Raw genomic sequence first — 13,169 nt, 5'->3', positions numbered from 1 at the left:
TGAGCTGCGATGTGCTGCTCCAAATAGCCAAACCAGCGGAGCACAGCAATTCCCCTCGGATTTGGGAGGGGAAGGGAGGAAAGAGGGATGAGCAGGGTGAGGTGACTGCAAAGCAGAGCTCGATCCCTTGTCAGCAAGGCCAGTGTTGCATGTGTACTGCAGCCCTTTACTACAGGCCTGGCTAGGGAGTTGCTGAAGCCTTTACAGACAATCTCAGCACCTAGAGAGTTAATGCCTCCTTCCCAGCTAATATCACGCAGGACCTGGCCGTCTCTCTTAGCGACAGATTGATGCTATCTTCGTTATCGTGCTGCCCTTAGAGAAGACAGAAAGTAGTGCTGGGAATAGCCGACCCCTCTGAGATGCTATCTGGCCCGAGCACCCAGGAGCGTGTCTGCACAGCTAACGGTTTTGCCTGGGCTGGGTCCAGCCCCAAGCCTTGCTATCAGCACTCATGGCACCGTGTCGATATGGCCCAAATGTGCTAGGTAAACCCGTCTGCCCTGTCCCAAGTGTCTGTGGTGTAGAGCCCGAAGCTGTGCCTTCGACAAGCCTCCGTTTCTGAGCGATGCTTATCTGTGACACAGAAGTGAAAGCACGCAGCTGCTGTTTTGCAAGAAAGTCGAGCTGATGCCAAAGAAAGTGGGTCTCTTTCAAGAGAGCTTGTGTGCTGCTTCTTCCCTTCTTGTTGCTTATGCTGCTGGCCTGCAGCTTCCAGCCAGCGAGCTCCCCAGATGTGCTGCGCTTGTGGGCATCCAAAAATCCACTAGCAGCTGCTTTCCTGGCCCCTCTCCTGCTGTGCTCCGGAGATCCGGGTGTCCTTGGCATCCAGAGCCTGTGCAGTTGCTTTCCTAGAAACATCAGCATCCTTCCTTCCTGCGCCTCGCACTGCTGGAGAAGCGTGCCTCCATGAGCATCCCAGGTGCTTGTAGCTCTGCTTAGGGCAACCCAGAGGTGCAGCCAGCTGGCCCTGGCAGGCAGAAGAAACACAACAGCCCCTCCAGCCCGGGAGATGCAGGTGATGGTGCTAGCTCACTCGTTTTGTGTCCTGTGCTTTACCCGCCCCTGTAGGTGGACTTGAAGTGTGGCCAGCAGCAGCTCCTGCTGCTTTTCTGCCTCCCCCACAGCGCCTGTCTGGGCCCCGCAGCCCTTCCCGAGCTGCAGGGTGGGACGCGGGGCTGGTTCAGTGGCTCCTGCTCCACCTGCCAGACATGTGCAAATGACAGTGAAATCAGCCCCACGCACTGCTGCCCGACCGTGACAGCAGCTCAGCTCTCCCCAGCGCTGCTGCAGCCCCCTCAGCAGCTTCGCAGCAGCCCAGAGGTGAGACCAAAGCAGCAGCTGCTGCTCAGTGCCCCCTTCGGGGCATCACATGGCAGCTTGTGGCGGCAGGACCACCGTCAGGAGGGAGATATGAAGCTTACTGAGCCCCTCATGCTTTGCCCTGATACTCATGGTTCTCCTTGAGATGGAGGAGATGGGTCAGGAAAGCCAAAAGAGCATGGAGTGGCCCATCTGGCTGCTCCGTAAGCACGTGGAGGGAAGGAGCTTTTTGGGTCCTTCCCCACCTCGTTCACACCTGCTCCTCGGAGATGCTTTGATTTGCACCCCGGTGTCCTCTGACCTGCACAAAACCTGCCCTGTGCAGTGGTGTGACCCGGCTGGGCAAGGGCTGGGGCCGACACGGCAGCGATGGGGCCGAGCTCTGCAATCCTGGCACGGCAAGGGGGGGCTCGGGACCCCGGCACTGCATCGGCACCACAGGGGGCTTGGGCAAGGTGGGCACAAGATGGAGGCGAAGGCTGTTTTGGAGATGTTGCTGTGCCCAGTCGCTCTGTTTGGTTGGAACCACAAACCACAGAGCAAAAAGCATAGGTGTGCTGTGTTTTTTTTTTTGAAGTTTTTTTTTGTTTTGTTTTGTTTTCCTTCTTTCAAACAGAGGCCGTTGAGAGGGGTGGGGGTGTGAAACCGGCTCGAGAGACGGTGAGGATGGTGCGTTTTGGGCTGGGCCCTCCCGTGCATGGTGCACACGCCTGTCTGTGCCGGCGACGGGGAAAGTGGCTGGCAGGGGTGTGCTGGGCTGGGACGAGGGCCTGGGGCATCGCCTGCCCCAGACTCACTTGCTGCAGGCACAAATACAAAACCAGCTCAGACCTGCCCAAATTTTTGTCTTGGTTGTCCCCTCCCTCTCTGGGAGAGGGCCTTTGAGATGCAAGCAGTTGCATTACACTGCAGAGGCTCCTAAATTCCGTATAAAAACCAGGCGCTGCCACAAATGGCTGTCCAACGGGGCCAACACTTCCAGCTCTCGGAAGGTTTAGGAGTCACTTCTGACATGGGCAGGCTTCTCCAGGTCTGAATTTTAGGATTCAGAGTCACAACCACATTTATTTGATGCCGTGGGGGACTCTTAGGGTGGCAGAGCTGGTTGGTGTGCCCAGCCTGCAGTTTGGGTTAAAGGCTGGAGCTAGCAAAGCACTTCTTGCAGAAGGGCTGGAAGGGTTTTGGAGATGGTGCACTTTAGTTTTAACCTCCAGAGCCAGGGGTAAGAAGGCAGAAGGGGACCTCCAGACCTGTCCGAGGATGCTGTGAGGACTTTGGAGGACTGGTGCAGCACCAGCCAAGGAGGCACCGCTCAGCCTGAGCAGAGGCCGGTTGTCATCCAGCATGAGAGGCATATTTTCCCCCTGACGTGGGAGAATTCCTGTGGTGTGACACTCCCCAGTGGGCCCTGCTGAAGGACCCTCTTCAGTGCCACCGAGGCGAGACAGGGTCCCCATTGTGGCCCTGCTGGGCGGCGAGCCCCCCGGGCGGGCGCTATTCTTAGCAGCCTCCGCGGGTGCCAGGGGTCACGGCGGGGCGGGCGGCTTGGTCTGGGAAGTCCCTGGGTGTGCATGGAGAAACCGGCACCATAAAGGGTGGCTTGTGTCCCTGCACCCCACGCTTGGGGCTGCATCCAAGAAAAGGCTGCAGGAGTGCTCCAGTGGGGATTGGTGTAAAATTGGTGTTTCGGGGGTGAGCAATGCAACAGGGTCTCCTGGTGGGGTGAAGTCACTGAGCTATGCCAGCGGTGGTGTTGGCACATCTCTGCAGCACAGGGAGCTGGACCGGGCATCTGGGTGGGGAGTTGAAGCCTCAGCCAGGGGTGGAAGGATGAGTGTAAGCAGAAGGGATGGAAAATGGGCGCTGCTCCCAGCTGCTGGGGGGGAGGTTCAGGGAGCGGAGATGAGCCCGGCAGCATCACGCTGGGGACGCGCTGTGGGTGGGTGGATGTCTCTGTGCGAGCTAAGTGCCACGGGGAAATCCTCTCCTAGGTGGTGGGAGAAACACTTCCCTGTGCCTTGCTTTGCTGCAGAGCAGGCAAAAGAAACTAAGCTCTGAAGAGAGCCTTCTCAGCACTAATTGCAGCTATTCTGCCCAACCAGCCCATGCACGGACCGCCCAGCACCTCTGCCCTGATCATTTTTCCTTCCTCCACTGACACCACCGCTCCTGTGGTCTCCCCAGCGCTATTCTCGGGCACGCAGGCTTGGGCATGTGCTGGGGCTTGGTTCCTGCCACCTCGTGTCAGCCCTGCTGACATCTCAGCATTGTACCCCAGCGGCAGCACATCTGCGGGGCCTCCGCTGCCTTCCCCTCTGGCAGGGTGTGTGTTTATAGGAGCTGAGACATGCCTGCGAGCTGTGCAGTAAACACATTCTTGACATAATTGCCTGTCCAACACGGAGGAATTTGGGGTTTTACACTAGTCCCACAGGCGGCTAGGAATAGACCTTGGGAATCCCTCTTCCAAGGCACAAGCTGCTGCATTACACCGCTTCCTTCAAAATCCCAAAATACACACCAGAGCAGCGCCCAGCGTGGCAGCAGGAGCCTACCTTGCTCGCTGGAGAGAGGGCGAGGAATTACTGGGTTTCCCAACACCTCCCCACGCCAGCTGGCAGCCGAGCCACCAGCACTGCGCATAAACCACACCGGCCGCTTGGCTGGGGCATAGCGGCACCTCTCGCATCAAGTCCCCGACACCTCGAAAGCCTCCAGGGTGGCCCAGGGGGATTTCGAAGGGATTCGCTCTCCAGGAAGCTGGTGCCCAAGCGGTGGGTTTCCATCTGTTATATATTAGAGGAGGAGTATTTGTTTTTTCTAGGCAAGAGAGAAATCAGGGTGACAAACCTGGTTGTGCTTCAGTCCTGTGCCCTAGGAGTGTTTCTGTTGACCTGGTTTTGGCACTGGCTGCTCTCCTTACATGTGTAGGGGATTGGTGTAAAGTGAGATGGGATGAGAAATTGTCCCTGCATGAATTCACCTGCAATTCCCCGTGGAGGGCCTCAGGAGGCTGAAATACCCTGTTGCCCAATAGCTTCCCTGTACGTAGAGCTTGGTGCTGTACATAGGCCAAGTCTTTGAGATGTGATGACATTTTGGGCCGGGCTTTTGCCTCTTCCATTTGGGACACAAGGCGAAGGCGTGAGCTGCATTTCCTCCCTTGCTCTGCTGCGGGTGGTGCGAGGCGGCTCTGCCTCCACCCTGCCGGAGGTCTCGGAGTCAGCCTCTCGGCAAGCTGCAGCTGAGGACAGCAGGCAGGAGCTTCTCCCTGCCAAGTGTCTCCTCATTTACAGCCAGAGATGCTGAGCCCTCTGCTTTGTCCTGCCCACAGCCTGGGCCAGGGTACCAGGGATGAGATGCTGCTGGCCGGCCAGGGCTCATTTGTTCCCCGTGGCTTGGTGGAGGACCCAGAGCCCACAAAACCTGGAGGGATTTCGTAGGGGAAACCAGAGCTATGCCCTTCGGGGTGGGCTGGACGGGGCGCAGTGATTCCCCAGTCCCCATGCGCCTGTCCTGGAGCTGTCATTTCCTGCTTGCTACCAGCCTGTCTGCTTTTTGAGTCATTTGAAACATTGTGGAAAAGGGGGAACACCCCTCTCCTCCCTCAGCGGGTTATCCCGCAGCCACAGCACTGACATCTCCATTGTCATCCATGGAAATAGGCTGTTCTCCATCCCTTTTTCTGACTAAATGACTTCTTTCCTCGCTTGAAGCTTGTTCTCATTGGTGTCAGCAGGCGGCTTTACCCCATCCTGCCTGCCATCCTAATCCAGCACAATTTTTTTGGTGACAAATCATTTCCTCTAACCTCTGGCTCTGTTTATTATTATTATTGTCACTATTATTACTGAGATTGTCTAAGCTCCATTTAAAACATTGCAGAATTTTTCCCAGAACACGTTTCCTAGAGCTAAGCACAATATTTCGGCTGTGGCCACATTTGAAAGTTGCTCATCAAAGAGCTTTTGGCTTGAGGGCTTCTCCTCTACCTTTGATTGGGATGCAAGTGCACAGAAAAGATAAGTGTTTTTGTTTTTTGTTTAAATCACTCCACATACACCATTAATCCAGACAAAACCAGGCTGTGAAGCCTTAGTCTCTCAGTGCGGTGCACCAGCTACTGCACATTAGGTGTGTTAGGCCCAGGACCCCGAGACAAATTGCTCTTGGCCAAAATCAGCATCCATGTGAAACAGGGAGACCATGGAGCTGTAAAGAGAGGCTGAACAACCGTGGCAAGGGATGCTCTTGCCTTGCTGGGTAAGGAGAACCAGCAGCCCTGGGGAGCGTGGGGCTGAGCCCTGCCTGCCAGAGCCGCCAGCCCCTGCCCATCTCAGTGAGCCAGCGCAGTCTGTGCCTGCAGCAACATGCCCTGGAAAGGGGCCAAATAATTTTCATACCTGGGTCCCCTTTATCTCAGTAAACAGCCACGGAGCAAAGAGTCAAGGTCGGGAAGCAGGAGTCTGCCGGAGTTCATTCAATGGCCAGGAGGTTTTTGGCACGTAGGAAGCGGTGGTGCTCTTGTGCCAAGACAACGACTGCTCGCTGTTTGGGTGCCAGAAAAATAATCCTATTTATGTAACTCGAAGTGAAGCATTCCAGTGCATGAATATTCAGCTCTTACTGCAAATAGGAAGCTCTTTTACCTGCAGGATTTAACTCTCAAGTTGTCATCCCAGCCCAGATCTTGCCCTGCAGCCACTGACTTTTCTTTTCTCATTGGTAGGTTTTATTTTCTTTTCCAGTGAGCACCAATTGCATGTGATTTTTTTCCCCCTTGGGCTAGGATAGAAGGGGCTGTGCTTTCCTGGCATTGATGTCTCATGTTTCCTTTGTCTTTCTAGGCAGCGGACCCATCCAACTGTGGCAATTCCTGCTGGAACTGCTCACTGACAAGTCCTGTCAGTCCTTCATCAGCTGGACGGGCGATGGCTGGGAGTTCAAACTTTCCGATCCAGATGAGGTAGAGTACCCAGGAATTCAGTGCTCAGCCCAAACGCCACTAAAATATTTGCTAGGATAATTCTTCTCTCCACCCTTCATGGCTGAGTTTGGGGCAGTCATGTTGTTCTGGTCTTATGTAGGGAAAAACAATGAATTAGAGCCCAGCTGGAAACTTGTTAAAAATTGGGCTGCAGTAATATATATGTAGGAAGCAGTAATACACACCCACATTTGGTGGGAAGTAGCTGAAACAGTAAAGAAAGGCATGGTGACAGAACTTTTCAAATAAGATGTGCAGGTGGGACTTGGGTCTTCCCATTGATTTTGGGAAACGGGTGGGCTGTTCATTCCCTCCCTTGGCTTCTGTACCCAAAGGATGCCCAAGCAAGCCAGAAAGCCCCTCCCTGTCCATCCCCATGCGGTCCTTCCCCTCTCTAACTCTCCCCACCCCTCTCCCAGGTGGCCAGGCGATGGGGCAAGAGGAAAAACAAGCCCAAGATGAACTACGAGAAGCTGAGCCGTGGCCTGCGCTACTACTATGACAAGAACATCATCCACAAGACGGCTGGGAAGCGCTACGTCTACCGCTTCGTCTGCGACCTGCAGAGCCTGCTGGGCTACACGCCGGAGGAGCTCCATGCCATGCTGGACGTCAAGCCGGATGCTGATGAGTGAAGGCAGCCGGCTGGGGTGGCCGATGGCCTCGTGTCATTCTGGAGAGTTGATGGGACTTTATCTTTTTTTTTTTCCTTTTTTTTTTTTTTTTTGTTATTTTTTTTGTTGTTAAGAGCAACTCAGATCTAATGCTTTGAGGATGTTGGGAGAGAGGGTGGTGGAAGAGTCAAACTTTTCGTCGAAACCTAAAAAGTTTGTTTTGGAGAAGGATGGGCCTTTTTTTTTCTGAAAGCTCCAAGACAGGCTTTTTTGGGGTGAAATTCTGAGTTTTAAGAAAGCCAGAAAAATGTAGCTCACTTTAAAAAAAAGAAAAAAGAAAAAAAAATCCTCCCCATCCCTTGCTGTTTAGAAAACTATTAACAAACGGATCCCTTCGGTTATTGTGCTGTTGGCACAACAAACTGACAGTTCAGGAAATGACAGTATTCCTAAGGATTTGAAGATTTTAAACTTTTTCGGGGGGGAGGGAAAACAAAAGTGGGTGAAACTTCCTGCTTTGGGGAGGGGCAATATAGGAAAAAAACAAGAACTGTTTGTTGTTCTTGTAACATCGCCTTTCTGTCGGTTGTCTTCTTTTATACAAAAGGCAGAATTTTTGCTAGGAGGGATCAAGACTTTTTTTTTTTAATTTGTTAAAGTTTTATTTTATTAAATTTTGTGCCAGTATTTTTTTTAAATAGTCTTAAGCTCTAAGATGGTCTCAGTATTGCAATATTGTGTGTGTTTGTTTCTGTTATGCCAGCAGAGAGTTTTATCACAGTGAGGAAAAAAAACAAAACACAAAGTTTATGTAGACCCCACTGGAGAAGTGTAGCGCTACGACTCGTGATCTCTGAATCGTATGTGAAGGAAAATTAACTCCAAACTGGCTCCTGGTGATGCTGGCTGGGTGTGCCGCTCTTGCTTCGAGTCCCACGCGCTTTGCTCCGCCATTTGCTGATAAAGCTGGTTGAAACAGCGCTTTTTTGTTGTTGTTGCTGTTAAAAATAGGCCTTTTTTTCTTACAGCTGCATTTTGTGCACAAAGTGGCTTTCCAAAATGTACTGAGATTTGCAGTGAAAATGGCTTTCACGTTTTCCAGGGCGCGTTTTCGCTCAAGGAACACTCTGGTGCTTTCAAGATCTTTTTCTTTTTTGGGGGGTCGTAGGGGAGAAATTCCCATATTTTGAATGTGGTAACTGAAAAACATACAAATTGATGAGGGGAAAAAATCCAGAAAACCTTGAAAAACCAAAAGGAAGTGTTTCTTCCTTCCTGTTTTGACCAGCTTTACCTTTATTGCTGTATGTCTTAACCAGCCGGGCACATGCAGAAAGGAAATTGGCCTTGCAAATGGGCTCTTTACTGCCCTTTGTAAGGCTGATCCTGCAAACCGTGTCAGGGTGTGATTAACATGAAGCATATGACTGTTGTCTCTGGGGTAAATGAGAGGCCTCGTGTGCCTGCCCATGCACAAGACTGATGCAGTATCAGTCCTGGGGGGAGCTGCTCCTCCTGTCCTCTGAGCCTTCTGCAGCTGGTTTGCCTGCAGAGCAGCAACTCCTGCTTCATCGAGCAGTCCCTGGGATGCTCTGAGCAAACCGAGGCTGATGCCAGGGCTGGGCTCAATGCGACAAAGAGGACAGGGCAGTAAAAGTTAAAATTCCTAGATATGACCCCAAAGCCGGACCCGTGCGGATCCAGCTGCAGAATCAGGGCTTTTGCCCTGGAGAGCTGTTGGGCATTTTATTTTTAAAGACAGTATTATGCATTTGAACCAAAAGTACCTTGTTTGTGTGTTGTTTGTCTGTCCATCTGTGTGTTTTAGGTAGCTGCGTTAACACAGAGGCACTGTGAGACAGCGGCGCGGGGGCAAGGCAGGGAGAGGCCTTCCAGAGATGCTTGGCAGGCGAGGGCAGGCAGGATGGTGCAGGGGGAAAGCAGCCAGGGGCTTAGGTGAGGGAGGCTGTGGGGTATGCTCATGGGGCTGGGGCTGCACACCGTCCCGCTGAGCGTACAGAAAAGTAGTGGGGTGGATGGAAAGGAAGGAAAAGGGGACGGGAGGAAGGTGAAAGGAGCACCAAAGGAGGAATGAGACGCTGCCTGCTGGGAGGTAAAACTTAGGTGGTCTCCTTAGCTGGAAGGGAGCAGCTTGGAGCTGGAGAGAGGAAAATGTAGACTGGGGGGGAACCGCAGCGAGGCGCCACGGCTTTACCTGGCAGGGACCAGCTCGCCAAGGAACAGGCACGGTGCAACAGCACGGAAATGTGCAGCGGGCGAGGAGCACAAGGGCACCCCAATGGGACACACCATCTGGGTGGGGTTTTCAGCAGCCAGCAGTTTCTGTAGGCTTTTGGTTGCTGTCTTGCATGCAGCTGCCAAGTGTCCTTAGCTTTTCCTTCAAGGGCTGCTTCCAGCATGGCTTTGAAAGTTGCTCCTTCTGCCCTTGGAAGTCCTGTCTGTGGCACTGTGCTGTGCCCTGGACAGTGCCTCCTGCCGTGCCTGGCCCATCAGGTGCTCAGCTGCAGCTGAAGTGCCTTCTTTGAGCAGAAAACAGGGATGACATTTCACTCAAATGGAAGGAAACAGAGTTTCCCATCATTCTGCCAGGCAAAATCCCTCATCTGCTCTGCTCTGCTGATTTTTTGAAGGTTTCCAAAATGAACCTGTTTCACCGACCACAAGAGTCCATGCCCAAGGATCTCAGGAAGACTGGTTAAAGGTTAGAAAGGGCAGGTCATGGAGAGTGGCTCTGTTTTCTGGAAGTAGCCCCTAGCCAGAGCTTCCTCACCATTTCTTATGGCTGTTTGCCACCCTGGATCACAGCCTGTGTGTGAGTACAGCAGCAAAGGGGCAGTGCAGTCCTAGGGACATTCTTTAGCCAGGTTCACAATTCACTATTTTCCTCTACTTTTTGTTCCCGTTGTAGAGACCATCCCAGAGAGGGCTGTGTGCTGTTTTTATACACTGGAAATTCGCAGATTTGTTTGTTTTTGTTTTTGTTTCTTTTTATTTTCTCCCGCTTTTTAATTGCATGGTGACTGGTGGAGAGGGATGTGTGAACCAGATGTGCTGGAACCCAAACCCTCTGACCTCCTCTTCTTCGAGGCCACGAAAATTTGGTTAACCCATGCACATGCTGAACCAGAAGGATGGGTTTGAGAGGGACAAGAGATCTGCCAGGGACGGGGCTCACTCCTGTGCTGGTTTCTCTGTGCAGAGCTGAGCTTCACCCTCAGCAGATACCTGTGGCACTTGGCAGCCGGTAATTTTGTCCTGGTGTGGAACCTCTCCAGTGCATTTGGTGGCTTTGGGTATTTCCTGTGTCCTGCTCGTGACCTGCTGTTCTTGGTGTCTGACCCCCGCAGGGCACGTCTCCCTCTGTCCCCCTCTGTCCCCTTCGTCCCCTGGCAGAGCCTGAGCCCAGCCGTGGGGGCGCAGCGCTTACGAGCAGCGTCCCTGGGGTTTGGCAGGCAGCACCCGGCCCTGCTGGGACCTTCCTTTCCCCATTGGCTTTTTAAGGTGCATTTCCCAGAGAACGGGTCATTTCGAACATGAGGGGAAAAGGACCTCAGTAAAAGGTGGAAAACAAACAACAACAAAAAAAAAAGATGAAAAAAAGCAAGCAGATCTATCTGCTGCTGCCTGTGCCTCTCCATTCCATCCCCATGTACAATGAGCAGAACCCGGTGAGTGTGCACGTGTAGATTATTTACACACTACGACCACCCAGCTCCAGGGGCGATCATTCAGCGTGAGGTCGCTCTGGAGAAATGCCCAACAGGGCAAGAATAAAGATATTTTAAGATTTACCCTCCACACCTATTCCCAAAGCACCACCTACTCCAAAAAACGGTCCCAGTAAGCACCAAAAAAATCAGATGCTGCAGAAAGCGTCTCCACCTCCTGCCTATTTCTCTTCTGGAGGGGTTTTCTGCGAGGCTTTGGGGCTTAGTTGCTTCTTTGTCATAAATGTCGCAAATTTCAGATTCCTTGGCGTGCTCTGCTCTCTGGTAGGGTCTATATAACATCCGTGAGCTGTTGTCTACATTCCAAAGAGGTTTAAATAAATGATAAATCTATGTATACGTATATGTTATAATGGAATATCTCCAGGAATTAACTGCCTCAGTTAAAAAAAAAAAAAAAGTTTTTTTTGTTCTGTTTTGTTTTTACACATGGGATTTTTTTTAAGCTGATAAACATAGAAGAAGAAAAAAAGAGATTGTTATATTGTGCTGTTCGACTATTTTCCAACTTGTATTTTCATATAATTTATATTTTTTAAAAGTGGAAAAAAATTTTAAAAGCAAGATTAAAAAAAAAAAAAGGAAAAAGCAGGTGCTTTTTAAAAAAACTGAGCTGAGGTAGCTTAGAGATGTAGCGATGTGTGTGTGTGTCCGTGTGTTGTGTTTTTTTTGTTTTGTTTTGTTTTGTTTTTTTAAAGGATACAAAAAAAGTCCCTCCTACATTGAATACTTAAAGAAGGAGGGGATTGGTTTTGTTTTAATTGCTGATGCTGGCACATCATTTTGCTGGAGAGTTTTTTATATACTGTAGCCTTATTTCATATCGTATTTTAAACCATGTGAAATTAAAAGAAGAATAATTCATAACGCTCGGTCTCCGTGTGCTTATTGAGCCTTTGTTCTTGCTCTGGGTGCTGCCTCTGCTTTTCCTGTTCAGGTGACAGTGGGGACAAGGCGGACCTAGACGTGGCAGGAGCTTTTCCAGCCTCTCCTGCTGCAGCAGGAGGATGTGCAGGTTGTCCTCTCCAGCTCCTCAGAGACTGTCACCGTTCAGCACTGTTGGCCCAGGGGCAAATCCAGCATTTCAGTACATCCTTGCATCTTGAACCACCGCACAATCTGTAAAAAATACATTTTTTAATGCCTTATGTGTTTTCCCATTGAGATTTATGGCAGCTCAGGTATCACCTTGTCCTCAAGCCAGGAGGAAATCTGTGCTGTGGCACGGGGCTGAGCAGAGCCCATTGGCGTGGAGGCCTCATTAACAGGGTCAGGGTCTTGCAGAGGTTCTTGCAGCCCAGGACACGATACTTATTCATAGGGCTGGTGAGCTTGTGATAGGGAATGTCCATGTTCCTCATGGACAATGTCACTGACGCTCGTTCGCCTGAATCATCACTGAATGCGGTCACTAATGCACGAATCAGACTTGGTGAATACTGAGAAGAGCGGACGAGTCATCGGTGTGTGTTGCATCAGGATGCAACAGATGAATCCAGGATAAGGAATATTTATAACAACATTTACAGCAACGCCCAGCTTGCAGGCGTGCGGGAAGCAAGAAGTCCCAGGGAGGGACTGAAGGCTGAGATGTGGATGGGCAAGAACCACCATACCACTTGCAGCAGCAGTGTGGCCCCAGGCTGCTCCAAAACTTGGATAACCCCTGGGTTTAATTACAGGAGAGCCTGGCAGAGAGGCTTCTCTGACAGGTGAGACCCCAGAACAGGGGCCTAACAGAGACCCATGGCAGGTGACCCCCAGATTGCTCCATCTATGGTGGAGGCAGTGAAAAGCAAAAGGGGAGAGGGTGCCCCAGCTCTTTGAGGGCGTTTTGCCCCCTTTGCAGACGGGTGTGCAAGGGGAGTGCCTGCAAAGCTCTGTAGACCACTGCAGGACGTGAGGGTGGTGCTAGGCTGCGATGAAGAGGGAAGGATGGGATTATAGGAATTCAAAAAGAATGGGAAGCTGAGCCTGCGGACACTCAGCCACCCCCTCAGGGCCACCTTGTTCCCCCACCCCCCCACCCCCCGACAGCACGCACAGCCTGGAGACAACTGCTTTAATGCTTGCACTAAAAATACACGCGGGTGGCCTGCTGGGGGAAGCCCCCGTGCACCTGCGGCGCTCGCTATGGAAATCACGGCGAGCAGTTAACGTCCACGGCTCCCCCAGAGGAAGCATTGGGGGGTGGTGAATGAAGCAAATGCTCTCCCCTCTTCTGGTGCTCTGCATCAGCATGGGGTGCTGCAAGACCTGCTTAGGAGTTTTGGGAGGAGGAAGCAGGGTTTGGGAAGGGGCTCACGCTGCAGGAGAAGCATCACCACCACTGCCAAAAGCTGTCCGGGCTCATTGCTCGTGGCAGTGATGCACCCAGCTGGCTGCAAGCCAGGAGTTAATAAAAATGCACCCGCGTTCAGCTTTGTTTCCTCAGGAGGAGAAACAAGCCTGCATGGAGAATGGCACTTTTACGAGGATTTTGCATGGCCTATTGGC

At 51.8% G+C, this 13,169-nt stretch overlaps 1 protein-coding gene across 1 annotated transcript in view; it reads left to right on the top strand.

The window, feature by feature from the left end:
• ETS1 (ETS proto-oncogene 1, transcription factor) overlaps positions 1-11,498 on the top strand; it is a 48,484-nt gene extending 36,986 nt beyond the window's left edge. The window contains exons 7-8 of the mRNA XM_084301425.1: positions 6,171-6,289; positions 6,730-11,498. Of these exons, the coding sequence (XP_084157551.1) occupies positions 6,171-6,289; positions 6,730-6,945 (335 nt within the window). The 3' untranslated portion in view covers positions 6,946-11,498. The remainder of the gene's footprint in view (positions 1-6,170; positions 6,290-6,729) is intronic.
• The last annotated feature ends 1,671 nt before the right edge of the window (positions 11,499-13,169 follow it).

The sequence above is a fragment of the Netta rufina genome (genome assembly GCF_964035555.1).
Source record: "Netta rufina genome assembly, chromosome: 25".
In the NCBI taxonomy this organism is placed as follows: domain Eukaryota; kingdom Metazoa; phylum Chordata; class Aves; order Anseriformes; family Anatidae; genus Netta; species Netta rufina.
Note: the sequence above shows the minus strand (reverse complement) of the source record. Positions and strands in the feature narration are given on the sequence as shown.